This window comes from Molothrus aeneus, chromosome 18 (assembly GCF_037042795.1).
Source record: "Molothrus aeneus isolate 106 chromosome 18, BPBGC_Maene_1.0, whole genome shotgun sequence".
Classification (NCBI taxonomy): Eukaryota; Metazoa; Chordata; class Aves; order Passeriformes; family Icteridae; genus Molothrus; species Molothrus aeneus.
Window position 1 is genome coordinate 11,922,663 of NC_089663.1, and position 26,659 is coordinate 11,949,321.

General features: G+C 45.3%; 4 protein-coding genes across 6 annotated transcripts; 3 read left to right on the forward strand and 1 right to left on the reverse strand.

The window, feature by feature from the left end:
- The first annotated feature begins 2,544 nt into the window (after positions 1 to 2,544).
- Positions 2,545 to 9,171, forward strand: TMED2 (transmembrane p24 trafficking protein 2). Its single transcript, XM_066562399.1, has 4 exons — positions 2,545 to 2,755; positions 3,991 to 4,183; positions 6,467 to 6,574; positions 7,685 to 9,171. The coding sequence occupies exons 1-4, from the start codon at positions 2,576 to 2,578 to the stop codon at positions 7,807 to 7,809; spliced, it is 606 nt and encodes a 201-aa protein (XP_066418496.1). The 5' UTR covers positions 2,545 to 2,575; the 3' UTR covers positions 7,810 to 9,171.
- A 613-nt stretch (positions 9,172 to 9,784) lies between these two features.
- Positions 9,785 to 19,530, forward strand: DDX55 (DEAD-box helicase 55). Its single transcript, XM_066561950.1, has 14 exons — positions 9,785 to 9,902; positions 10,151 to 10,201; positions 10,289 to 10,375; positions 10,980 to 11,071; positions 11,172 to 11,234; positions 11,831 to 11,980; positions 12,522 to 12,711; positions 12,854 to 12,936; positions 13,321 to 13,452; positions 14,385 to 14,477; positions 15,103 to 15,217; positions 15,919 to 16,087; positions 16,428 to 16,720; positions 17,134 to 19,530. The coding sequence occupies exons 1-14, from the start codon at positions 9,795 to 9,797 to the stop codon at positions 17,296 to 17,298; spliced, it is 1,791 nt and encodes a 596-aa protein (XP_066418047.1). The 5' UTR covers positions 9,785 to 9,794; the 3' UTR covers positions 17,299 to 19,530.
- On the reverse strand, positions 17,596 to 21,163 carry EIF2B1 (eukaryotic translation initiation factor 2B subunit alpha). Of its 2 annotated transcripts, none has more exons than XM_066561955.1 (9): positions 21,073 to 21,163; positions 20,894 to 20,995; positions 20,672 to 20,808; positions 20,476 to 20,592; positions 20,188 to 20,300; positions 19,496 to 19,564; positions 18,749 to 18,824; positions 18,413 to 18,538; positions 17,596 to 17,988 (listed from the first exon to the last, which is right to left on the reverse strand). In XM_066561955.1, the coding sequence occupies exons 1-9, from the start codon at positions 21,083 to 21,085 to the stop codon at positions 17,833 to 17,835; spliced, it is 909 nt and encodes a 302-aa protein (XP_066418052.1). In that variant the 5' UTR covers positions 21,086 to 21,163; the 3' UTR covers positions 17,596 to 17,832. The 2 variants fall into 2 exon arrangements, with proteins under 2 accessions (XP_066418052.1, XP_066418050.1); XM_066561953.1 differs by having other exon boundaries at positions 21,101 to 21,162.
- On the forward strand, positions 21,159 to 26,043 carry GTF2H3 (general transcription factor IIH subunit 3). Of its 2 annotated transcripts, none has more exons than XM_066561951.1 (13): positions 21,159 to 21,252; positions 21,423 to 21,502; positions 21,787 to 21,896; positions 22,441 to 22,604; positions 22,863 to 22,925; positions 23,160 to 23,189; positions 23,652 to 23,680; positions 23,765 to 23,839; positions 24,026 to 24,079; positions 24,305 to 24,373; positions 24,497 to 24,632; positions 24,715 to 24,751; positions 24,837 to 26,043. In XM_066561951.1, the coding sequence occupies exons 1-13, from the start codon at positions 21,243 to 21,245 to the stop codon at positions 24,904 to 24,906; spliced, it is 927 nt and encodes a 308-aa protein (XP_066418048.1). In that variant the 5' UTR covers positions 21,159 to 21,242; the 3' UTR covers positions 24,907 to 26,043. The 2 variants fall into 2 exon arrangements, with proteins under 2 accessions (XP_066418048.1, XP_066418049.1); XM_066561952.1 differs by having other exon boundaries at positions 21,790 to 21,896.
- The last annotated feature ends 616 nt before the right edge of the window (positions 26,044 to 26,659 follow it).

The following is a 26,659-nucleotide window of genomic DNA, read 5'->3' on the forward strand; positions in this document are numbered from 1 at the left end:
ATGGACGGGGGTGATGTTCCCCCGCTCGTGTCCGGACCAGGATGGACGGGGGCGATGTTCCCCCGCTCGTGTCCGGACCAGGATGGACGGGGGGCGATGTTCCCCTGCTCGTGTCCGCACCAGGATGGACGGGGGCGATGTTCCCCCGCTCGTGTCCGGACCAGGATGGACGGGGGTGATGTTCCCCCGCTCGTGTCCGCACCAGGATGGACGGGGGTGATGTTCCCCCGCTCGTGTCCGGACCAGGATGGACGGGGGCGATGTTCCCCCGCTCCCGAACGGACGGAGGACGAGGGATGTCCGCAGGCACATGGAAGGGCTGAACGAGCCGCTCTGCAGCACAGCAAGGGACTCTCACACATCATTTAGGGGTTTTAGGCTCTTCTCTACAAGAGCGCAGAGTCTTTACTGAGCACGTGTTCAGAGGATCGGTGGCGATTTTATACGTACAAGCAGCTTGCTGGCATGGATCCACTTACAGGGGAATTTAAAGGAAACTGAAATGCATTTTTCTCGTCAGGTTTTTCAATATTTTTTGCTTTCAGGTGTGACTGTGAATGTTTGGATGTTCTTATTTCCATAGGGTTTAGGAAGAGATGCTTCAGATGAGTCTCTACAGATAACTTAAATATGCTTGGAAATAATTTTATGTCCCAGTTCTGCCATTTGCTGTATGCAGAGTAGGAAGAATGCATTTTATTTTGGACAAGATATAATGAGTAATACCAAACACTGGAACTAGTCAGGAGAAATAGCAGTGGGGCTGCAAAAGCCAAGCCTGGAACGACTTAACACGTGCTGCATGTTGTGAATACAGCGTTAATTATCTACTTTTGGCAGATGTAAAACGTGAGTGTAGGTGAATGGGAGGGATGAACGGTGAGAAATGTAACACTTTAACACTCAGAAATGCAACACTGTGACACCAGACCAGCTTTTTAATGCAACTCTGTCACAACCTGGTTCTGCCACGAGGTACAAGATATTGATCTTTTAATGCCCTTTCAGTAGGAACCCGGGGAGCCAGGAGGAGAACAATCAATCCCCAAATAACTGAGTCTGGTGATCAATTGCCTAAGTTAGAGCAATAACTCAGTGAAAATATATCTATATATTGTTCATGAAACTTATTCCCAAAGTTGGACACCACAGGATATTGCACAAAGTTCCAGGAGAGCAGGGGGATGAATAATGGTGTAGTCATCCTTTCCTGGCAAAGGTGCTTACACAAGGAGGAGGAGCAGCCTGAGCAGAATGCTTGGAGAACGCTCTGCAGTACCTCAGGGGAGCAGCTATGCTGTGAAATCATCGTTTTGCCCAAGTTAGAGATAAGGAAAAGAGTTTTTGCCACAAGAATTTGGTACAGCGCGAATTCCTGTTGTTCTGTTCAAGTGTGGGTAGAGGGAAAATGCAACAATGTAGGGAACACGTGTGGAAAGACTAAAACTACAGCTGAGAGAGGGGAAAAACCAGCACAGTTTGTGTATGGGAAGCAGCAGGTTCGATGTTGGCCTGATCCAAACTCATGGAAAACGACTTGGCAGGAAAAGTCTCTTATCCAGCCACGTGTGTGACCTGCAGCTCCTCAGGCTCAGCCTGTCTTGCAGAATTTCGTCCACACTTGTCCACACCCTGTGCCTGCCCTGACACAGCTCTGCTGGCCCACACCTGGAGCAGAATGTGCTGATGTAAATCTGGCATTTGTGCACATAAACGTGTCTGAGTGTCACCAGGGCTACAACAACCGGCGCTTATTGGCAAAAGCGACGCATAAATACTTCACTGGAAAGCCAGATTGTGTGTTAGTCTATAACTGTTCCCCACACCATTAAAACAGCTAGTCACGAAACAGGCTGCCTTGAGCTCAAGCATGAATTTCGGTATTTCTGTTTGCGAGTTTTAATTGGAAATTAGTGCTTAAGCATGGCCATGCAAGGAAGGGGTTTTTAAACAGTTACTCTGGGGTGAAGCAGAAACTGGACGTGCCATGACTGTGTTTCCTTAAGCGTGAATAGCCCACAAGCTGGGCTTCGCTATTAACATCTTAAACGTTGGCTGCTCCCCAAACATCTGCCTCACTAAAGCAACTTCTGATTTCCCAATTTTAGCAGCAGCCTCGGCAGCGGTGACAGCCGCGGTGACAGCCGCCATGCCTCCCTCCCGCCTGCCCTCATTGCCCCTGGAGCCGCCGAAACCCCTCAGGAGCCGCGGGGATCCCTCAGGAGCCGCACCCCCCCATCCCCTCAGCCGCTGTTTCCCGCCTCCCGCGCTCGCCCCACCCTGTCCCGTTGCCGGGCATTCCCGCTCCTCGTTCTGATTGGCTCTCTCCGCCACCGCCTCGCCTCTTCTCCCCGCTCATTGGCTGCTCTCGCTCGTGGGTCCCGCCTCCCGCGCCGCGCGGGCGCTGCCTCAGCGCCTTGGCGGTCCTGCTGCCCATTGTCTCCCGGCGGCCGCCGTAGCGCAGCCCGTACGTGGCAGCGGGGCGGCGGCGGCCAATGAACGGCGGCCCCGTGCGCCGGAAGGGGCGCGGCGCGGGCCGGAAGCGCCGCTCGGTGCCGCCGCCGGTCGCTCCGCCATGTCGCCGGTGCGGGCGGTGCTGGCGCTGGTGGCCGCGCTGGCGGCCCCGGCCGCCGCCTACTTCGTCAGCATCGACGCGCACGCCGAGGAGTGCTTCCTGGAGCGCGTGCCGTCCGGCACCAAGATGGGGCTCATCTTCGAGGTGGCCGAGGGCGGCTTCCTGGACATCGACGTGGAGGTGCGGCGGCGGCGGCGAGGGCCGACCTTGGGGAGCGGGGCCGTCTCGGAGCCGGGCCCGCGCGCTGCGGCCCCGCTGTGTGCGGGGCCCCTCGGGAACGAGCGGCGGCACCGGCGGGAGCGGGGAGCGGGGCCGGAGCCGCCCGCGGGGCTCGGGATGGTCCGAGCGGGGCCGGAGCCGCCGCCGGGCTCGGGATGGTCCGAGCGGGGCCGGAGCCGCCCGCCGGGCTCGGGGCGGCCTCGCTGCGCCGCGGGGGCTCCGTGTGGCGGCAGCGCTCAGGGCTCAGCGTGGGCGGCTCGGGCGGGCCCCGGTGCCCGTGCGGTGCCACCCTCGGCTCCGCCGCACGAGGCTCGGGCTGTTCCCCCCTTCCCGTGGGGTTTCCGCCCCCACCGCGCTCGGTGCAGCCTCGGCACCGGGAATTGTGTGGCGGGAGGAGCGCCCGCGGTTGCTCTCTGGAATCGGGTGCTGCCCCTCGAGGAGCAGCGTGCTTCCCCGTGGACCGAAGGTGGTGTCTCTAATCCGGGTGGTTGGCATCGGGGAAGTTTTGAGCAAATACTGATCTTCAGAGAGGAATCGAATCAGGAGATGCTGAGTTCGAATTGATTTCATCGTGTTAGAGAGCAGAGAGGGTTTTGTTTGGGATGTCACAGAGGTGGGAGTTGTTGCTGGGAGTCCTGTAGCAGTTGGAAATGACACAAGGCTGTGCCACAGGACAGGGCTGGCAGCTCTGAGATCCCCTTCCCTTGTGGAAGCTCAGCAGCAGTGTGGCCTGGTGGGATGGGAATTCAGGATCACAGTGACTCTGAGAGCTCAGAACTCAGGTGTTCAGTCCTTTTGAAATAGTAACTGCAACAATGCCCGACTGTGTGTCTAAAGTCGATTGGAGAATGGCTTTTTTTCCTTTTTGTTTTCCTTCAGACATCAGAGATAAGGTTTCCCCTGCAGTTGTTAATTTGCCAAAGAGCCAGGGTTTGTGATTTGCTTGTTCTTGACTGCTTATCTCGACCACAGGAGGCCAGGGAGGGAGGCTTTTGCATGACTTTCTTTACCAAGAAGTTTGTGGGGTTTTTTAGAAGAGATTTCTGTGTGGGGAGCTGCACCAATGAGTTGTGGGAGGGAAAGATTGAAGTGTGCCAAAGCAGCCAGATTGCAGATGGTGCTGGTGCCTGTGATGGTGCATTTGAGAGCTCTGTGTTTGGAATTAAAACCTGTGACCCTCTGTTTTCCCCACGCAGATCACAGGCCCTGATAATAAAGGGATTTATAAAGGCGACCGAGAGTCCAGTGGAAAATACACCTTTGCTGCCCACATGGATGGAACTTACAAGTTTTGCTTTAGCAACAGGATGTCCACCATGACTCCCAAGATAGTGATGTTCACTATCGATATCGGGGAAGCTCCCAAGGGGCAAGACATGGAGACAGAAGGTGAGGAAGAGTCCTGGAAGGAACTCAGCTCCAGCTCGGGAGCCTTTCCTTGCCTGCATGACTTGGGAACTTGAGTAGGGCTCTCAGGATTCCCAGAGAGGTTCCTCCAGGTGGAATTAGCTGTTCTCTTGCACAGCTAAAGTGGGTGTTTTTAGACCCGGTTACACAATTTGAGGCAAAATCACCAGAGAGTCCCATCTGCAGACACTAATGCTTCCATCCTTTAGCCCTTCATCAGTGCCATCCTCTGATTCTTAGCAGGCTCAGCAGTGTGGAACCTTAGTTGATAAATGTGCTAATAGGAAACTTCTCCCATAGCTGTGTAAATGACTGTTTTATCTGCAGCCTTTTGTCCTGTACCTGTGTTCATCTCTCACACTTTCCTCTAGGTGGTGGAGATACCTGGGATGGTATGTGGACTGCTTTTTGAAAGCTCCTTAGCATCTTGTCTCTGGCACATGTTCATTCACTAACAGCTAACTTGGCTTTTTCTCTGTAACATTGGTTTGGAGCATGAGAATGTCTTTATTTAATAAACTACCCAAAAGGTCTGATTCTGAGCAATGCTGAGCACCTGCAGGCTCCCAGTGGCAGGTTTATACCCTGAGCAGCTCTTGGGATCAGCTCCTTGCACTGATGGCAGTTTGCCTTCAGGTGGTTTTTCATGCCTGACAGAGGATTTAATCAGTTTAGGTGAAATTGAGCTAAAACATTGAACATCCAAGAATGCTGGATGGTTTTGGCAGTGTTTGCCTTCTATTGCTAAAGGGGATGTTGAGTAATCAAAAGCTTTAGGAGGCAATAAGCTGCTCCTAGGTTATGAATTATTACTGATGTGTCAGGGGAAAAACTCAAACTTGTCATTTGCTGTAAAAAAATAAATGTATGCATAGCAAGTTATAAAGTTTATTTATAAATCAATGACTGTAGCTAGAAAGGGCAACCAATTCTTGTTTTCTGTTTTGGCAAGTAAATAACTTGGGCATTGAGTGCTTGATGTCACTTAAAAATAGCGCATTCCTAACTTTGGATTTTTTTAAAGACTCAAATCTTTTATTGAGTCTGTTTTATATGTCTGTTTTAAAGAATATTAGTGCAATAAGACAATTTTCTGAATTGATTTTTTTGAGTGTTTTTAGACTGTCCCTGCAACTATAGTTTCTTCTCTTACCAATAAACTGCACTTACTGCAGTGACCAGTTGGCCATGAAAATAAAGGATTTGAGGTATAGGGAAAGTGAGTGTTTGCACAACTATTGAGATTTTAATTCTGACTTGTATGAGTGTTATTCTCTGGTGCTCTCTTTTGACTGTTCCCCACAAGGTGTGTGCTTTGAATAGCTCTGTTTTCAGACTGTGATCTGAAACACTTAATTTGCAAATAAACCTGTAGTAAGGGAGCTTCCAAGTCAACTGTGTCCCTTGAAAGGAAAATATGTTGGGTTTTGTGACTTTTAAAGAGAGCTGATTGCCCAGGGCGTGTCTGTGGAATGATACCTCAGCCTGATGCTAGAAAACTCTGCAAATGACTTGCCTAATTTATAAATTTGTGATGGACAGATCTTTGAGCGTGGATGTAATAAAAAGATCCTGTGATTGACAGTCAAACCTGAGTAAATCTGAGCTCTTTGAGCCTTCCATTTGCTGAACTGTCTCAAGCTGGTTTTGTGCCATTGGTTTGGTATTTAGCTCCTCTCCTGCTTTCACAACACCACAAGTGAGGGCTGTGCCAGCCTCCCTGGGCATTGTGCCCCCTCAATGCTGGGTTTCAGCTGAGCTTGAAGATCACAGGATGTGATTTTTTGCTTCAGAAAGTGATCTCATGATTTGCCAGCATCATGATCTTGAGCTAAATTCTCAGTCATTCTATTTTTGCAAGCTTAACAACTAGGAAAAGCTGTCATGTTAAGATAATTTGCTTGGAATATATTGGATGATATTGGCAAAATAGATATTAGTGTGTGGTATTGATCTCATGCATTCTTCCATTCTGTTCTCCTGGAAAAGTATGTGCACACTGGAAATGTGGGCTCTGTGCTGAGTCTGAATTGTGTCTCCTCCTGTTTGGATGTGGAGAAATGTTCTCCCACTTTGTTAAACACCACAAAGGCACGTCAGGGAAAGGGCTTCAGAAACTGAGCTTGGCTCTAAGGGTAGGAAGTGTTCAGCTGTACTGCCAGACCTTCTGCAGCAGGAAATTACTTTTAACTGCTCATCAATTCATTGAAATCAGTTTCTCCAGTCATTAACAGACTTTCTGATGCTTCTGAAATTACTCTGCAGCTCATCAGAACAAGCTAGAAGAGATGATTAACGAGTTAGCAGTGGCCATGACAGCGGTGAAGCACGAGCAGGAGTACATGGAGGTCCGGGAGAGAATACATCGAGCAAGTAGGTGCCAGCCCCAGCCACTGCCTCTCCCCTCTGACCTTGTAAATGGCCATTTAAACACCACTCCATGAAAACTGTTCCTACCGACTTCAAAAACAATAATTTAAATCCTGCAGGGCCTGCCCATGGAGTAAAGAATGGAGGTGTTGCTTGCAGTCATCTTTAAATTGGCTTCCCCTCGTTGTTATACAAAATAACATTTGCTTAAGTGATGTAAATTCTGCAGTTGTTTGAGTGATGTATTCATGCAGGTACCAGTGATGGTGTTATTTAACCCATGTACAAGGACAGGTAAACCATGGGATGGTTTTAAATTGAAAGGGAGGAGGTTCAGATCAGATACTGGGGAAAAATTCCTCCCTGGGATTGTGGTACAGCCCTGGCACAGCGTGCCCAGAGGAGCTGTGGCTGCCCCATCCCTGGGGGTGCCCAGGGAAGGGTCCCTGCCCATGGTGGGGGTGAGATTGGATGGGTTTGAAGGTCCCTTCCAACCCAAACCATTCCATGATTTGGTTCCCAAACTTTGGTTGAACTGTTGCTTCACCCTTGAAGTGGCTGTGGTTTAGTAATTGAGCCAAAGTCTCTTTTTAAAATGTTTTGTCGAAATAGAGCAGAACTACTGCTCCTTTCATGGGTGAGAATCAAGGGCAAGTATTTTTCATGTGAAAACACAACGTTGTATAAAAGCACTGTCTCCTCAATTATTTGAAGCTATGAATATCTCCAGTTTTGTGCCATTTGTTACTAATGGTCTGATTTAAGAAAAATCGGAATGTTTAGAACCAAAGATGGTGACCCTTCAGAGATCAGCAGTTCCCTGCTTGACTCTGGAAAAGCAGGAGGCTTTGTTTGGCAGCTCAGAGGCCAGAAGGGTGGGCAGAATAGAGACAGATGCTGCAGTGTATGTCCAAAGTGGGTTTAAAAACAAACTGTTCAGAAAAATCCCCCTCAGATCTCATCTCTGAGCCTGCAGGGCCCTTCTGGGACACCTGTGATGACCTGACACAAACCCAGTGCTTCCCGTGCAACGCTCAGATTCACTGCAGAATGTTTTCACTTTAGATGCTTTGTTACTTACTACTTTTTTTTCTTTTTTTTTTCCCCCAACAGTTAATGACAACACAAACAGCAGAGTGGTTCTTTGGTCATTCTTTGAAGCCCTTGTACTAGTTGCCATGACACTGGGACAAATCTACTACCTGAAGAGGTTTTTTGAAGTCCGAAGGGTGGTGTAAGATCCTTCTGTGGTCTCAGATTTCAGCTCACTCTCTACCAAACATCCTGGTCACAAACAAAAAAAAAAAAAAAAAAAAGTCATTTAGTTTCTGAACCCTCTTTACTGAACTGTAAAACTTATTTGCTTATGTTTTCTTCCTAGTTAAGAAAAAAAAAAGGAATTGTTTTTATATATCTTCTGTAGCAAAAGCTGTGCTGAAATCTTGTCACTTTATTGGCATCATTTTGTTCCACTGAGATCTGCCCAGTCTGTGTGCTAAGCAAGGTCCAGGCAAGCTGCAAACTCTGTAACTCACTCTAGTAACAAGCTGTTCTGTCTTTTCTAACTTTTTTCCCTGTTTGCAGAAGCACTTGCACTTCTGTCCAGGGAAACGGTACAAGGCCCTAAGGTGACTGTTTGCATCCTTACACCCTTAGCCCTGCAGTAGGTAATACCAAACTGAAATAATCCCTTCTCCACTCACAGAAACTGCCAAGGAAAAGCTTAAAATTCATACCTAGTTGCTATTTAAAAGACAGTCATCAGCAACTGTCTTAATGATACCAACTTCTTCCCAAAGTTCTTTTTTAATTAAATAGTTGATACAAAAATGCTTTTTTTTTTTGTTCTCTGCTCATCACCAAATGTTCCTTACACGGTTTTTAGTCTCTCAGAGGTTTTATTTGGAAGCCAATTGTGTGCAGTGTCTTGGCAAACACTGGTGAACCCTTTGGCTTTTGCAGGTCCAAAGCTCAGACTGTTTGCCCAGTGCCCAGGGCAGAATGTTCAGGAAATCTGGGTTCCTGAGGCCAGAGGGTTCTGGATCCTGGGGGTTCAGTCCACGCTATGCAGCCCTTGTATTTAAGTGCAGTGGCAAACTCTGCCATGATCTGATCAGAATTAGCATAATGCTAAATACTGGTGTGTTTTCTTTTTTCAGGCACATGTAGATTTGTTTTTGTATAAAGTTCCTTTCCTCGGTTCTCTGATGATTGGTTTAAAAATTTAAGAAGCGTCTGATGTGGGTGCTGAGCCAGGATTATGTTGTGACTGATGTATATTAGTTGTAATCATTTTTGGGGGTGGGGTGGGGTCTTTTCCAGGGGGGATCCTCTACAAGTAACACACAACAGTTTTGTACAATTAATTTAAAATTTGTTACAGGTTTTCATGTTCCAGGTAAAGTTTTTTCAACCTCGGGCAAACACTTGCAGCAGTTCTTCAGAGAGGTGGCTGTTACACCTTATTGCAACTGTTGTGTGCCAATATTTTTGTGTAAAACACTGAAAATTGAATTCTAAGATGTACATTTAAAAATTGCTCGTGAATCTAAATATGACCCAGGTTCGATAAATAAACAAATTCTTTAAAAAAATAAAAAGCAGCTTTGTGGTTTGTTTTTTTTTAATACCTTAAGGAAGTACAAATTAACACAAAGGAGTTTTTCTAAATTATTTATTGAGTAGTGGCCATAAACTGAACCACAAGAAGTTCCATATCAATGTGATACGAGCACTGGAGCTGCCCACTGCATTCTCCCTCTGTGCAGATATTCCAAACCCACCTGGGTGTGTTCTGTGTCTCCTGCTCCAGATGACTCTGCCTGGGCAGGGGGCTCAGACTGGATGACTCCAGAGTTTTCTCCATCCTAACGATTCTGTGTTCCCTGCTTTCTTAAAATATCAGGAATTTATCCAGAGTCCATCCAGCTTTGGGGGCAGGTAGAATGAATATCAGGTAGCTCTGAACCTACATCTTAGCTTTAGGGTACTCAGGTGGCACAGCGCTGCTCTAAGACCCGCAGAAGTACTCACTGCGATAGGCAGCTCGCCATAAAAATGGGAATTTTTGGTTAAATCCGAAGTTTTGTTTTCCCCCGCGGGGGCGGGGCGCGGCGGAACTGATGTTGCGCGGAACGGGAGGTGCCGCGGTTGTGTTTCCGCCGAGCGCCGCCGCGTTGGCCCCGGTGCGGGGGAGCGGCGGGACGGTGACACCGCGGCCAAGATGGAGGCGGTGACTGAGGGCAGCTGGAGCTCGCTGCCGGTGCCGCTGAGCCCGGGCGTGCTGCGGGCGCTGCGGGAGCTCCGCTTCCACCAAATGACCCCGGTGCAGGTGCGGGGCCCCGCGGCACGGCCGGGGAAGGGGCGGCCGGGATGGGGAAGGAGGGCGCGGGCGGTGTCAGGAGCGCCGGGGCCGGTGGCGGTCGCAGCACTCACCGCGTCCTGAAGCCGCATCCGTGACTCTGCCACCGGCGCTGCCTGGGTGATGTTCACAGCGAGCTCTGATGTGTCGGAGGAGTTTTCACATCTGTGAGATTTACCAGCGCCTCACCTGCTCATGTGGTGCTTCTCTTTTTTCAGTCTGCGACCATCCCGCTGTTCATGAGTAACAAAGATGTGGCTGCAGAAGCGGTGAGTGCTTTTCCTTCCTGCAGCTCCTTCTTTTCCAGCCTTGTCTCTGGAGCTGAGGGAGGGCTGACGCTGTTCCCACTCTCACAGGTCACAGGCAGTGGGAAAACCTTGGCGTTTGTGATTCCCATCCTGGAAATTCTTCTCAGACGGGAAGAAAAGTTAAAGAAAATGCAGGTGAGATTTAAATATTCAGTACTGAGTTTATTTTTATGATGTGCCAATAAGATTTGAGAACTTCGAGAAAATATCCATAAGGAAAATTGCCTACACACAGAGTGACTGTGTGCTCAGCAACGATAAACTGTGTAAAAACTGAAAATAAAATTGGGGTGCTCTCATTGCACTTAGGTACAGCTTTTTCTCTGGCATGAACAGAACAGGGTTCTGAGCTGTTAGAAAAATGTCCCAAAATATGGAATACACTGATACACTGCAAGTGAGATTGAATCCTCTTTAGCATCCATTGACCTTGAATACATTTTACTATGCAGGAAACTTCATTTCACTGTTGAATGTCATTATTAGATGCTGCTCTTTCAGCAGAGATATTTTACACATTGATACACATGAAAGTCTTACACATATCTTTACACATATTTTACACATGAAAGTCTTTCATAGACATTTTTTGGATTTTTTTTTATACTTTATTGTATTTCTGTGGAAATGTTTTGTCTGAAACCAGGCTCAAAATCGTGGTTCATATTCACTTAGCTTGAAAGGGAGGATTCTGCCCAAATACTTCTATTTTTTCTCCCTACAAAATCCTGTTTTTCAGGTTGGAGCTATAATTATCACCCCAACCAGGGAGTTGGCCATTCAGATTGATGAGGTGCTGTCACATTTCACAAAACACTTCCCCATGTTCAGGTGGGTGAACTTCAGCACTTCCATGACCACAATTCCTTCTGTCCCTGGTGAACCAGCAAAACTTCCAGATGACCCAAATCTTTCTGTTTTACTGTTTCAGTCAGATTCTTCTCATTGGTGGGAGGAACCCCATGGAAGATGTTGAGAAGTTCAAGGAGCATGGGTGAGTTGTGTGTTTGTTTGTCAGTGTCTCAGAGCTGTGGTTTTCTCCTTGTCAGGGTTCTCAGCCCAGAGCTGTGCTCCTGCTGCTGCTGGAAGGGGATGATGGTGCCAGAATCTTTTGGGGTGAGCTGGGAGATTGTGGGGTCTGTTCCTGGAGTGAGGTGCAGCCCTTATGTGACATCAGCACCATTTATCTGCTGTTTGGGTGAAGAACAGAGCTGAAAAGTGCCTTCAGTGGATATTTCACTTCTCCCTGCTCATTAATTTCCTGGAATTGTTTGGTGCTGATGCTGATGATGGAGTTTTGAAGGAATCCTATTTGCCCCTGGCTTTTGCATGGAGGTACCAAATATTCCTGCAGCGATAGCTGCTTTCCATACTTGCTGTTTATTTTCTAAACTTCTATTGCCACAGGGATGTGCTTTCACCTGGGCATTCCCCCCATGCCATTGAAACATGGGGGTGCAGTTAAAAGTGATAAAATGCAATTGCATTACTAAAGAATGCAGGGCAGGGCTGTGCTGTGGGAACAATGCCAGGAGTTCTCCCAGACTGCTCCCCCTGAGTGAGGGGATTTTTCTGTGTCTGCACCAACAGGGGCAACATCATCGTGGCCACCCCGGGCCGCCTGGAGGATCTGTTCAGGAGGAAAGCAGAGGGGCTGGACCTGGCCAGCTGTGTCAAGGCTCTGGATGTGCTGGTGTTGGATGAAGCAGACAGACTCCTAGATATGGGCTTTGAAGCCAGGTATTGAAATAATTGGTTCTTTCTTGGTTCGTCCTCTTGGTTCTTCTTGGTTTTAAATTCTTGGTTCTTCTGCAGTTTTAAATGAATTGATGTGTGATGGATGTGAGTGACCGTGGTCTGCAGTGGCCTCCAAAGTTAATTTGTTCTGTTTTTTGAAATTTCTGAATTTGTTTTTTCATCTTTGCTCTTTAATTACACAAAGCAGTTGCTAAGGGGGAGGAGAATCAGGAAATGTGGAGCCTCAGTGAATATGGAATTTCCTTTGTTGAGATGTATGTTAGCCTATCTCTATTAATAAATATCATTATTCACACTTCAGAATGGCTTAAAACACTTTAACCAATAAGCTTTGATCTCTCTTTTCTCTGTCTTTCTGAGAGAAAGAGAGGTGAGAGCTTACCTCTCTTTCTCTCAGAGTTAAGGTAATCATTTCAGTAGCAGTTTGACATGTGATAACAAAGCCTAAACTCCTTTCCAGCGATTTAAGCTCTTCCTGAGGGAAGTTTTGGGACAGTTCCATTTTCCCTGTGCTTCCTTGCAGCCTGAATGCCATTCTGGACTTTTTGCCCAAGCAGAGGAGGACAGGTCTGTTCTCAGCCACCCAGACCCAGGAGCTGGAGAACCTGGTGAGGGCAGGGCTGCGGAACCCCGTGCGCATCTCGGTCAAGGAGAAGGGGGTGGCAGCCAGCAACACCCAGAAAACCCCAACACGCCTGGAGAACTTCTACATGGTGTGAGCCTGGGCTCTGACTGAGCCCCCTGACTCCTTTCTTCCTGCTCCTGTCAATAAGATTTTAAGTCTTGGCCACTTAGGATCATGTTAACAGGAGAGCCAAAGTCCATTTTCTTATGTCTTTCTTTTGCATTTTTTAGATCTGCAAGGCAGATGAGAAATTTAACCAGCTGGTGCATTTTCTTCGGCAGCACAAACAGGAAAAGCATCTGGTCTTTTTCAGGTAATTCTGTTTGTGTTTCATTGTGAGAACAGTTTGGTGTTTCATTACCCAAATTCCAAAACTCTGCCCTTTGTTGCAAAGGACACAACTGTTTTCAAAGTGATTAATTTTGAGAGCTGTTAGGCACTATATTTTAGAATATAGTGCCTAAAAAGAGATTAATCATTGCTTCATGTCAGGATTGTGTTATTAAGCAAAACACAAATGTTATGCATTTTTAAAGTAAGACATTATAGATGATTATATGTTAATTGTAAAAATTATGTGCATATTTAAATAAAAATAGTGTATGTTTTTGAAAGAGCTTGGGAAACTCTAGCTTGATTAAACCTGATTAAAAATGCAGCAAAACCTTTTGCTTTATGCCTGTCTTTATCACTACAGCACATGTGCCTGTGTGGAATACTATGGGAAGGCTCTGGAATCCTTAATTAAGCAGGTGAAAATAATGAGCATCCATGGGAAGATGAAGCACAAGCGAAACAAGATTTTCACGGAGTTTCGGAAGCTCCCGGGGTGAGAACGTGGGAATGGCTGAGCAGTGAGGGGGAGGTGGTTGTGTCTGACTGCTCTGCTGCTGCTGCTGCTGCTGCTTGGTGTGGAAGGATGGCTCAGGTGAAGGATGCTCCAGGCTGGTTCTGAGTGTATTGATGATATCACAAAATGTGACCAAAACCAAAGGGAAAATGAGACTGGAATATCTGTACCCTACTTCAGATAATCCATGTGGCAGCACAGGAGGTGAGCACACTGCACTGTCACTTGCTACAATCACACATTAGCCCTGATGTTTAAACAAATGATAGCAAAAAATAAGTTTTTCTTGATTAGCAACCAGAGTGGAAACCAGGATGTTCCTTTGTTGGTGTATGAACAAGAACATGGCAAGACCAACACTGCTGTGACCTGCCCACAGGGAAATGTTCTTTGGCAGCTTTGCAGGATGCTGTTAAGAAACTCTTGCCTCATCAACTGTCATTTTTGTTATTGCATGGGACCCGAGTTTTAGCTTTTTATATTATGAGAAAAATAATTACCAGCAGATTGTAAGAACAGTTGTTGAAAATAACAGCATGGCAGTTCTGCTAAAATTGTCACTCAAGTCTTAAGTCTTTTATTTAAACATTTATTATAGTACATTCAGCTGTGGTGGATGCAGTGCTGGTATAAAATATGAATTTTTAATGGGGACTTGATTTGTCTTAGAAATGTAATATAAATCACAATAATTTTCATAATGTTATGTAGAATTTTAGTTGGTGGAAGCTGCAATTACCTTATATTTTGTCTCTTAAAAAACCCCAAATGTTTTAGTGTTTTGTTCCTCACTCTCCAGTGAAGGTGCAGAACACACAGCTGTGAGGAGGCTGGCTCTTCTCAAATGAAATGAATGTAATGAAATGTAATGAAAATACATGTAATGAAAATACACTTTTCCTTCTTCCTAGGGGCATTTTGGTGTGCACAGATGTGATGGCTCGTGGCATTGACATTCCAGAAGTGCACTGGGTGTTGCAGTATGACCCACCCAGCAGTGCCAGGTACAACTTCACATCCTGAGATCCTTTTCCTTTCTGTGTGATCTTTTCTTTCTGTGCTGTTCAGGTCTCAGTTAGGAACAAAAAGCCTGCATAAAACACATCTAATCACTTCCTGGGGGTTAATCTGAGAGAACACACAAAATAATGCAGGAGCAAGGGAGGCTGAAACAGTGCAGGTTTTGTTGTCACTGCTGAATTGCAGTGACTTTGTGGTGTGTAGGTGTCAGTCAGGGCATGATTGTCACATCTGTGTGCAGAGGTGGCTCTGGGGTAAGGCTTTGTGTGAGAATATCAGAGAGAGTGAGAGGTGACACTGGGGTGAAGGAGAACAGAGATGAGAGCAGGGACTGAGCTCTCAAGGAATGGTACATTGAAAACTCACAGGAAAGGAGCTTTTCCATAGATTTTAACTTTTATTGTCATAATTCTTCCTCCAACTTGCTTGAACTTCACTTGCTTTAGGCCCTTGCTTTAGCCTAACAATTGAGTGGGATTGCCACCTGCCTCTTGTGTTACCCTTTGCTAATTCCTCTTGGTTCAGTTTAGTGTTTTCCATCCCACAAGATTTGCCCTTTTGCTGCCCAGTGCTTCCAAAGCCAGCTGAGTCTCTGCTGGGCTCTTTCAGTGCCTTTGTGCATCGCTGCGGCCGCACGGCGCGGATCGGCAACGTGGGCAGCGCTCTGGTGTTTCTGCTTCCCATGGAAGAATCCTACATTAACTTCCTCTCAATCAACCAAAAGGTGAGCAGGCTTTTATTCTACCCCAAAGCAGGAAAGAGCAAGGGCACAGACTTACTGATAGGAGCTTTGAAATCTGAATTTGTAGAACTTGGGGTCATACACGTGGGTAATGTTTTAGCAGAGGTGCAGAATTAAAAGACAAGAGCTGCTTATTAATCACCAAATGCAGCTGGAACATGAAATACATCTCCAGTGTTACCCACTAGGTTTGTAAGAGGCACATGCAATGAGTAAGGAAAGGCCTTTTGTTCCTAGGGGTGTAAATTGAGCATTTGCAGGAGGGCAGTGCTGGCTTACGGTCCTGCCCCAGCCCTGCCACCAGCAGCTCACACCCTGCAGCCTCTCTGCTCTTTGCTTACAACTCCTGCAGTCTGCCATGCCTGCTCCTGCCTGTGAGGGATCCATTGTGTGAGTTCTCTGGAGGCCTCCTAGTGAGAGCAGAGCTTGGTGAGGCAGGAGATGAAGCTGTTGTCTCTGTGGAGCTGCAGTGTGAGAACTCTGCTGGGCTGGGAGCTGCTGTGTGGGGCTGATGGTCAGCAACACTCAGCGCTCAGCACTCGTGTGTTGGAGTGCCCAAAGGGAAAGAGGCTCACACCTGACTGAGGATTAGCTGGGCAAGAAGGGTGAGTTTGAGGTTTCACAGTGCATTCCACATCATTTGGTTGAATTTTTGGTTTTGTTGTTTATTTTCTGGTTGCCAGTGTCCCATGCAGGAAATGAAACCACAGCCAAATGTGCTGGATCTTCTCCCCAAGCTGAAGTCCATGGCCCTGGCTGACAGGGCAGTGTTTGAGAAAGGGATGAAAGCCTTTGTGTCCTATGTCCAGGCCTATGCCAAACATGAATGTAACCTGATCTTCCGGATCAAAGGTAATTCCCAGCAGGGCTGGGGCCTCTCACTGTTTTTCTCAGACAACAAAAGCATAGTGGTGTTGTCCAAAAGCTTCAGCTTCTGATTTTTGATCTCACATTCACTTCCAGCACCATCAGATTATTTTTTTTTCAAGCATCTTGTTTCAAAATAAAACATTTCAATGTGGAGCTTGACCAAACTGATAAAAGCAGAAATAAAAGTGACTTAGTATTGTTGCCAGTATTAAGGTATAGAGTGCAAACAATACTTTAAAATAATGTATACTTTTTTTTTCCTTTCAGCTAAATTAACTTTTTATCCAGCAGGAAACTGACTCGATAATCTTTGTTTCAACAGATCTGGATTTTGCCAGTCTTGCCAGAGGTTTTGCATTGTTAAAAATGCCAAAGATGCCTGAACTAAGAGGAAAATGTTTTCCAGACTTTACTCCAGTCACTGTCAATACAGACTCCATTTCATTTAAGGATAAAAACAGAGAAAAACAGAGACAAAAGAAATTAGAAGAACAAAGAAAAGAAAGAGAGGAAAATCAAGGGAAAAAGAAATTTGTAAAGAACAAAGCATGGTCAAAGCAGAAAGCCAAGAGGGAGAAGAAAAAGAAAGTAACAGCTAAAAGGAGGCGTGAAGAGGTAACTGTGTCCTTTCCCTTAAACTGAAGTGATTTCTGTGCCAATGGCAGAGCCCCTGGGATTTTAGTGTGGTGGAACTGATGGCTGTGAAATAACATTTTAGGACTTGGACAAGCAAAGCTTAAAAAAATGATAGAGGTTTTTGAAGCCAAACACTAAAACAACTTCTCAGCACTGATGCTGGTCAGTAATAGGATTTTTATTTCTCAGAGGTGCAGAATTATGGCCTGAGGGTGCTTTTGTCAATTTTCAGCAAATGTAGCTGAGAGTTACAGTTTCCTTAGGAAGTGAATATTATTTCCTGCTTGGGTATTTCTGGCAAATTCTGACTTGTACTCTTCTCTTGTGTTCAACTGTGTACAATGAAAACTCTTTGGTGTTGTGTTTAATTTGTTGTTTTCAACTTCCAACAGGGCTCTGATATTGAAGATGAGGATATGGAAGAGCTGCTGAATGACACAAGACTCTTGAAAAGATTAAAAAAGGGAAAAATTAGTGAAGAAGAGTTTGAGAAGAAACTAACAGGCAACCACAGGCTCAAAGCAGAAACTGTTGAGGACACAGAGTCTGAAGGCTGACAGTTACTCTAACCACATTTTTACATTAAAACACTGCTTATTTCAATAAAACTGGATTTCTATAAAAAGAAGAGAACAAAATACCTCTATAAAACGAGAACAAAGCTGATCTAATTTCTTCACAGAGAGACCTGGCATCCCTAAAGACACAGAGCCTGCAGTTGTTGAGAACAAAGCTAAAAGCACCACTCTGGGGTGGCAGGAGCTGCAGGGTTCCATCAGCAGCCCTGTGCATGTTTTCATTTTGGTTTTTTCAAGTACACACCACAGATCAGTAACAGCAAACCTCAGAGTGAGTCTGGATACACCATAAGGGATTTTATTTTACAGTATCAAAATAATCCATCCCTCTCTAAAATAATTTAGTTGTGGCCTTTAGAAGCTGTCATAACTTTGGGATTTTTTTCAACAGTGGTCCATAATTATGTTAATCCTTCTCATGGCATTTCCTTGGCACGTTCATGTATCATCCTCCGAGTTCTTAGAACCCTGGCAGTCCCTGGAGATGACACATCCTGTGCAGGAGTCTCTGAGTTACAGGTAGAGTTTAATGAGTTCATCACTGACAGCGGAGGGAGTCAGCACCCCCAGGTCTGTGAACAGCAGAGTGATCAGGGATGGGGAGGTGTAGTCAATCCAGGGGTGCTCCTCTTTCAGGTTCTGACTTGTTTTCAGAGTGTCTGCTTTGTACTAGAAGGAAACAGAGACCATCAGTTACTGCACAACTCTAAGTTCAATCCTCTTTTGGGCAAGAGCAGTGCTACAGCCTCAAGCAGGTGTTTGTGCTAAAACTGAAAGAAGTCAAGTGCACAGACGGGGCCACCTTGGCCTCAGCTCTTTTATCTTGTGTAAAAAGTACAATTTGTCATTCTGGAGTTTGTTGGTTTAACTGTTTCTTACCCTCAGCTGCTCCTGTGCCCTAAAGGAACTGCTTTAGGAACAGAGTACCAGTATCAGGACAAATTATGGCTGTTTGGTGCCTCTACCATGGAGCAACCCCAAAATAAACCACAGCAGAGAGATCCAGATAGTCAGAGATGCTTAGAAGACAATTTTTCACAGGCACAGCAGTGTGCACCTTAGCTGGGTAAGATGGAAGTTGAATTTCTCTCACCTTAAACCTGTCAGGGACGTCCTGCTGATTGAGAGGGAAGAGTCTGACAAACTTGAAACTTTCTGCTACCACATAAAATGGCTTATTCTGGGCTTTGGCACACACAGCAATTTGATTGGTGCCAATCTGTGGAGACAGATGGAAAACAACATTGCAGACTCAGTGCTTGCCTGAAAATATTGCCCAGCTTCCAATAATTAACAGGCATTTACTGGATAAAATCCAAATGGAAGAGGTTTCTCAAAAAGCTTTAAATGCTTCAGAGAAACCAAACTTTTAAAAGTCCAACCAAACTTTTAAAAGAGTGTACAGAATGATGTAAGAAACTCGCATTACCTTGTTGATAATGCCTCCACTTTCAACTACACCTTCAGCACCAACTAACACCAGGTCCACTTTCTCCATAATGTAGCTGTTAAAAGGGGAGAAAAAAATCCAAGCATTGCTGGGTAATAGGAAAAATGACTTGCTGAACAGAACAGAAATGAGCAATTCGAACAATCTTTCCATTTTCTGCACTAGTTCCATCCACCTTGTGTGAGTCCACATGCTGCTACACATCCTTGGTGTGAGATTTCATCTCCTTCCCTGCAGGAATATTAAGTAGCCTTTTCTTCCCCTGCCATAGCTGACCCTGGCAACTGTGTAAAAGCTGGAAGAAGCTGAACTCTAATTAGGAATGTTCAGATTTATTGTAGCTGATATTTTTCTCATGTATTGGACTTGTACTAAGTGCTTATTTAGCAAATACCTTAAGAAACCACAAAATGATAACAATGATGCAAATTAGGAAAAAAAAAGTGGCTTCTTTGTTTAGCACCTCAGTTCTCTTTTACAGATCTGTACAAGTTCTTAGGTCTGGTTCTTACTTCCATTCCAACAGGCAAAATCAAATGCTTGTGTTGTAGCTGACACAGTCTAATTGTGCACCTAAAGCTGTAACTCGTTTGGCCTGTTGGGTGACTTTGACAAACTAAGTAATATCTCTGGGGTTTGAACAAGCTGCTCACATGTAAGGTTATTTTGTCTTGCTGTCAAAATGAAATTGTGATGAAAAATATCAAAATTTATGTTCAGACTTACCCAACTGCTGCATCCAGAATCACAGTCACAGGAATGTTCAGCTTCCTCAGGGCTTTTGCCATTTTTTGCCTTTAAATAAAACATTTGGACTGTAACAGTTATTTTTTTAAAGACAATAATAGGAAAATATTGTCTGAAAGACTGAAGCCTGTGACTGCCCCCATTCCATTGCTGGTAGAACAGAAAATGAGTTATTGTATTGAAATGGAAGGAATTGTTACATGTTGTTAATGACATGTATTACCCAGTGTGCAGGGTTAACTCCTTCACTTACACAACATTTGCTCTGAAGGAATTATTTGGCATCTTTAAATGACATTGTTAGCTGTATATTGTACTTTGCTATGATTAGCATAATACTGATTATTTTAGCCTACTTTTTAAAGAGACAGTTTTAAAGCACTTGTATCCCATCTCCCAAGGGAAAAATAGGTTGCCTTGCACTGACCAAAAGACTGTCAACCTTTGAGGAAAACCTAGATAATACTAATTAGGATATCAAGTTACAGAAAGTTAATTACCAATATTTTTTAGATTTTTTTCACTTGTCCAGAATAATGTGATATGAATGACACTTGCCATTTAAAATGCCCCAACCAAGCCTAGCAGCTTTTCTTAGGGCAGGGCAAGTTGAACAGTAGCTGTAACTTACCCTGTAAACCAAGATAAACCCCAAATTAATGAATACTCACCCTGCTTCATCTGGCTGTGACTCAGTAACATAAACACTGAATCGCTTCTTGGCCTCCACGGCTGCTTCCAACACCCTGAGGACCACCCTGGAGTAGGCATGTGTCAGTATTCGCTGCCAGGACCAAAAAAATTCACACATTACTTTTGCTGAGCCTCGGGAAACCTTGATTTTTGTCCTGGCTTGCTGTGCATGACAAGGTTGTGCAGAATCCCCCATCAGACTCCTCTCCCCTCCTGTTCCTCCCTCCCTGCCCGCAACAGCAGCGCCCCCGCCCCGGCCTACTCACAGCACCGTCTCTGATGAAAGGGTGACACAGCTTGGCGATTTTATTCCTCGACAGAGACACTTTGGCCAGGAAGATCTCCCCGCGCTCGATCATGATTTCTTTGCACTTGGAGTAGTCCTGGCAAAGAGCGGGGTGCGGGCTGAGCGGCCGCAGGCTCCCGCAGCCGCCGCAGCGGGGTCGGGCGGGCGGCCCTTACCGAGTACTCCAGCGAGGTGAGGCTGATGAAGCGCAGGAAGAGCTCCCCGCCGGAGGACACGGCCACCGAGGAGTCCACCCGCGACAGGGTGTCGATGGCGTCCCGCAGGCTGTTCCGCAGGCCCTGGATGGTCTCTCCTGAGGGGAGGCAGAGACGCGCGGTCAGGGGCTCGCCCTGGGGACAGCCGGGGCTCCGCGCCCCGCCGGGGGCACCCGGGCCCACCTCGGTCCTGCTTGAGGAATCCCAGCAGCGCTCGGATGGCGGCCACGGCCGAGGCGACATCGGGGTCGTCCCTCAGCTGCGCCCTGAACGTCTCGATCAAGTCTGAAAGGGAACGGGGAATATCAGGCCTGGCCCGGCCCGGCCCGGCGGCTCCCGGGGCTGCCCCGCGCCCCCGTTACCGTCCGTGCCCATCGCCGCCCCCGTTACCGTCCGTGCTCATCGCCGCCGCGCCGCGCTCCGCCCGCCGCGCCGGGGCGTGGGGAGGCCCGGCCGGGGCGTGCCCGGATGCGGAGCGCCGGCCCCGGGCGTCATCCACGGGCGCCGCAGCCGCTGCTGCCCGGCCGGAGCGATGAGCGCGGGTGAGCGCGGCCGGGGCGGCCCGGCGGGGTCTGCGGGTGCTCCGGACGGGTTTGGGGGTGCGGCGGCGGGGCTCGGGCTGCTCGCGGGGAAGCAGAGGTCGAGAGCGGGGCCCCGGGGCTTCACCGCTCTGCGGGGCCCGCAGTGACGCCGCTGTGCGCTCCCTTTGCAGATGATGAGCTGAGCCTGCTGATCATCGTCCTCGACACCAACCCCATCTGGTGGGGGAAGAGGGCCCTGGGAGAGGCTGAGGTACGGCCTTTGGGCGCTGGCACTGCTGATGGCCATTTCTGGGGGAAACTATCATTTTCTTCGACTTCTGAACTGTGCTAATATTGTCTGCTAAAGCAGGTATAATGGGTATCGTAATACCTTTTGAAATAGCTATGCAGTATTCATTAGAGCTTTTTTAACAGCAAAAACTCTTTCTGCATCTTCAAATTTAGCTTTTTAAACTGCAGTCATTTCACAGATTACTTCTGAATTGCTTCTCTGTATATGTTACTGTGCTACATCTGCTCTGCTCTTTTTTCCAGCAGTTCACGCTGTCGAAATGCATCGATGCAGTGATGGTGCTGGGGAACTCCCACCTGCTCATGAATCGCACCAACAAACTCGCTGTAATAGCAAGTCACACCCAGGAAAGGTAGAGCTGCTTCTGAACAGTGTGAAGGTTTCCAGTTTCCTGATCTGTCTCCCGATTTTCTTGTTTGATGGCAAGAAACCAAGTTAAAAGTGTGTAATGTATCAGTAGCCTTAAAAAAGAAATTAGCTGAAACTAAGTAGGAAGGAACCTTAATGACTTACAAAGCAACAGAAAGAAGACAGAAGGGAGGTTTAAATAGACTTAAAAATACACAGAGAGAATGGTAGATATGTGTGGAGTGGAGCAATGCAAATGACAGAAGTTCCCTGTTTAGGGGATGTTTTTACTGCCAGATGTTTGTGAGTCTCAGGATTTACCCCCAAGTGCAGCCAAAGAACTTCACCAGATCACTTAAGAGATGTCTCAAAGGGAGGGAGCTGAATGTGGGTTTTACTCCAGTTTTAGGTCACCTGCCTTACACAGCCTCATTAATGCCTAAAGTATTAAAAGGATTTTAAATTAAACTTCAGAGTATTGTTATCTGCAGTTGATTCATTTATAACATTTTTTCTTACACGAATACTTTGTTTTCCCTCTGTTTCAGCCGTTTCCTGTACCCTGGGAAGCGTTGGGCTGCTGCAGATCCCTTTGGAGAGGCAGGCCCTTCCATGGAATCGAACTCCTCTGGCAGCAAGGATGGAAAATATGAATTATTAACAGCAATAAATGATGCAATTGCAGAAGAGATTAAAGACCTCATGACAAAGAGTAAGGAGAAGAATATTCTAGGTTTTATATGCAGAATTGGAAAACACTTTGACTGTCAAGGAGTTGCAGAAATGTCCTCTGTTTTCAGCATATGAATTTTAATATGCTTAAAGTAGATGAGTTTATTATGTTTGACACTTCAGCCCTCTGCATTAGTATTATTTGCCAAAGATAAAAATGTGCAGTATTTTGTATTGTTAGGTTCAGTAGCTGCTTTTATATATAAAAGTAACTTCTGCACTTTTTCTTGTGTTGCAGCTGACATGAAGGGCCAGCAAACAGAAACCCTGTTAGCAGGATCACTTGCTAAAGCACTTTGTTGTATCCTTTTGATTACAGAATCTTCAAAGCCTTTATGTGTTCTTAACACTGTTTCTTATAATACTAACTTTCACTGTTCTTCTTTTGTTATAATACTAAAACTGAAACATTTGCCTGATAACTGTGGCTTGTGCTTGTCAAAATGTGCATTGGCCAAGGTGGTGAATGTGTGGTGTGGATCATGGAGTTATTTCCAAGAATGGAATGTAGACTCCTTAACTGCAGCTAATGTAGACATCAACAAGATGGGCAAAGACCTAAAAGGTAACACCTCTTTTCCTGTTTTCAACACTGAGTAAATATTTTAACCTGAATAACATACACATGCAAACAAATATACGTGTTTGGACACACACAAACAAATATACATGTTTGGACACACCCCCATTTCCAAAATTGACACTAATAGGTAGAGGTTTATTTTGATCATTTGAAGTTGCCTACATTAAAAATGTTATGGGACTTGATCAGTGGCCCACATCCTTAGGGAGATTTTCTCTTGTGTGGAAATAAACTGTAACTGGAATTTCCTTGGAATAGCTGGAGGTTGAGAGGAATTAGCCCAGAGATAATTGTTGCTGGGACTGGAAATAGTTTCATATAGATATTTTATCTGACCTGTTAGCTCTAACATCCAGTATATTCTGAGGTGTCATATGCCACAGAATTAAAGGAGTGCTTATTAAACAAGGTGCTGATGCATTTCTCTTTCTTTTTAATACTTAGCCAATCAAGAAATTAAATCAAGGATTCTGGTAAGAACTTTTGCTGTCACAGTTTTCTTTTAGTCTTGAAATCCAGTGATATATGTAGGCTAACAAGTCTGAGTTTGTATTTAGGTCATAAAAGCTGCAGAAGACAGCGCATTGCAATACATGAATTTCATGAATGTCATCTTTGCAGCACAGAAACAGGTGAAGCTGGCCTTTTTTCCATTTATATTATCTTTTATTTCTGTGTAAAGATAACACAAATGTTAATTTCTCTTATGATTACGTAATTTATAGTGCATTTATCATGGAAACAAGTCATGACAGTAACATGACAGGGCTGTGTGGGTTTTGGCTAAATTTGTTTGTCATGCATGCCATCTCTTGCAGAGTATTTTGATTGATGCCTGTGTCTTGGACTCTGATTCAGGTCTTCTACAACAGGTACAGACTTGCTGTTTTTATTTGCCATTTATATTAACTCATAAATACTTGATGCTAGACAGTTCAACACGTTCTTCAGCTCTTTCCTTTAATCAAGAGTGGGTGTGGAAATATGTTCAGTGGATCTGACAGTTTTGTCATGCAGGCCTTGTGCAGTACATGGATATTTTAAATGCCCTGTTAATGTCATCAAAGAACAATCTGATCATGGTCTCTGCTTTGCAGGCCTGTGATATTACAGGTGGCATATATTTGAAAGTGCCCCACATGCCATCCCTTCTGCAGTATTTGTTGGTAAGTCACTTAAAAACCACTTCAATGTTCTTCATGTGTCTGATGTGAAATATTCACTCCACTGACCTGATAATACAAGAATACCAACCCAATTCACAAAAATACTTCTCTCTGTCCCTACAGTGGGTTTTTCTCCCTGATCAAGAGCAGAGATCACAGCTCGTCCTTCCACCTCCTGTTCACGTTGACTACAGAGCTGCCTGCTTCTGTCATCGCAACCTCATTGAAATTGGCTACGTGTGCTCCGTCTGCTTGTCAAGTAAGTTTATAAATATTTAACAGTCTGATTTCTTACATTCCAATAACCTGTTTTAGTGAAAGCCAATTCTTTGATTTTTCAGTATTCTGCAACTTCAGTCCTATCTGCAGCACCTGCGAGTAAGTGTTTATCCTTTGTGTTTCAAGGGTGGGTGTGGGAATATGTTCAGTGTATCTGACAGTTGCTTTTCCGTATTTTTTCCAGGACTGCTTTCAAAATATCATTGCCACCTGTCATGAAAGCGAAGAAGAAGAAATTAAAGGTAGCTACATAGCAACGTTATGTAAATACATCATTACCTCCTCCAGAATTCCATGAAATGGAACTACTTGAGAAACTGATGGCACTTTTTATTGGATATGAAAGAGAACTGTATACAGTGCTATTACTTGTTTCTTAGGGGATAAATATTTAAAATGTATGTTTTCTATGCAGCCTGTTAAGTAACAAATCACTGTATTACCATGTAATCTGTGTTGTTTTAAATGCTAATTCTTCACTGTAAGAGGAACCTGAAGGTGCATCCTGGTAAAAAGACACAGCCTGTGAATTTGAGGGTATTCTGTCCACTGCAAAGTTTCACACCTCCGAGTTATTTTCAAAATCAAGAAAGCTTCAATTCTTTCTATATGTTGGTGTAAAGTTAAGAATGACCATTGCTAGTAGGATCAGAATCATAGCACTGTGTTGTTCAGGGACTTCTTCTAGCAATGTGAGCCATCATTTTCAAGATGGTTTGTGAGCCACTTGGAAAAAAAAAAGGTGCTAATTGCCCTGCATGTGCACTTACATGTATTCATATTCCTGTGACTGTACTGTCCTTGTGGTATTTCTCAATTTGACATCTCTTCATTTGTGAATGAAAAGGCCTCCCTTTGTTTAAAAGTAGCATCAATGAATGCAGACTAGTCTTCAAGGTTTTATTTTGAAACTGGAAAACAAGAAATGTAGTTGTAATCTGATAACAGGCACACTTCTTATTTTTAGTATGTGGGTTTCCATCTGACATGTGACAAGAACAAAGACTTTTGGATTGATGTCTTCTATGGCAGGAAGGTCTGCTCTGTACTTCTGAATGTGGCTTTCATTGAAAGAAACAAACGGTAACTCCTTCTAAAGAGAGCTATATAATTTGGTAGTTTAACCTTTCTCCTGAAGAGAATAGAGAGGAATTTTTTCCACATAGAAAATGAATTATTTTTTTCTTCCCAATGTGTATGCAGGAATTTGTCAGGTCTTGATATTCACATCAGGTTTTGTCACTGTAACAGCTGCAGTGCCAGTTTTTTCTGGGCTTGCCAATGTAACAAGGCGAGCTTTTTTTCATTGACAAAAGCCATTTTGTGTGAAGGCTGTATTTATAATTTACATTGTATAAAACTTTTGTAATAAAGACTGTCTCTTTTTCAAATGTGGTCAGTTATTACTTTGGTATTTAAGGGTGGGCTACATGATTTTCCTGGAGTTTTATTGAGTCATACTAGCAAACAAAGGGATTAGTGTTTATTTCCTACAAGTTACATACTTCTCTTATTAATTAGTACTCTAATGCCTCTTTGTTAATGATTCTCTCACTTCTCATTTTAATTAGTCCACATGCTCAGTTTCTCTCTTCTTTTGGGTTTGGGGGTTTCTTGGGTCACTGGTCTCCTACCAGAATTACCTTTTACCGGCTTGGATCTGATTTCAGCACAATTACTGAGCTGGTTCTATTAGTTTCTTCCTTAACTGGGAAGATGTCCTTGTGGTCCATAAATTCTACACTCTTTCGTGTTCATAATCAATAAAACCTCCCTCTTCCCAAATCATGCCCCGGGTCTAAGAGCCCTAAACTTTAATTAATTTTTTTTCTTCTCACACACTTAGGGCTTGTTTGTTAGCGTTGTTAGCTCTGTTAATTTGTGACCGGGCGGGGGTTTGGAGCGGCCCCGCCGCCCCCATCACTCCCGGCCCGCGTCCCCGTGAGGCGGCCCCGTTCCCGCCCTTCCCGTGAGGCGGCCCCGTTCCCGCCCTTCCCGTGAGGCGGC

Bases quoted from the DNA above. Each gene is read 5' to 3' on its own strand.
- EIF2B1 (XM_066561955.1), bottom strand. The intron at 20,593-20,671 runs GTAAGGGCCGCC...GCTCTTTGCCAG, and splicing joins TCACCTCGCTGGAGTACTCG to GACTACTCCAAGTGCAAAGA. The intron at 18,825-19,495 runs GTAAGTCTGAAC...CCCTTTTAACAG, and splicing joins ATTCTGGATGCAGCAGTTGG to CTACATTATGGAGAAAGTGG.
- TMED2 (XM_066562399.1), top strand. From the start codon at position 2,576: ATGTCGCCGGTGCGGGCGGTGCTGGCGCTGGTGGCCGCGCTGGCGGCC. The intron at 2,756-3,990 runs GTGCGGCGGCGG...TTCCCCACGCAG, and splicing joins TCCTGGACATCGACGTGGAG to ATCACAGGCCCTGATAATAA. The intron at 4,184-6,466 runs GTGAGGAAGAGT...ATTACTCTGCAG, and splicing joins GCAAGACATGGAGACAGAAG to CTCATCAGAACAAGCTAGAA.
- DDX55 (XM_066561950.1), top strand. From the start codon at position 9,795: ATGGAGGCGGTGACTGAGGGCAGCTGGAGCTCGCTGCCGGTGCCGCTG. The intron at 11,981-12,521 runs GTATTGAAATAA...GCTTCCTTGCAG, and splicing joins GATATGGGCTTTGAAGCCAG to CCTGAATGCCATTCTGGACT. The intron at 12,937-13,320 runs GTAATTCTGTTT...TTATCACTACAG, and splicing joins AAGCATCTGGTCTTTTTCAG to CACATGTGCCTGTGTGGAAT.
- GTF2H3 (XM_066561951.1), top strand. The intron at 22,926-23,159 runs GTATCCTTTTGA...CAGCTAATGTAG, and splicing joins ACTTGCTAAAGCACTTTGTT to ACATCAACAAGATGGGCAAA. The intron at 24,080-24,304 runs GTACAGACTTGC...TCTGCTTTGCAG, and splicing joins ATTCAGGTCTTCTACAACAG to GCCTGTGATATTACAGGTGG.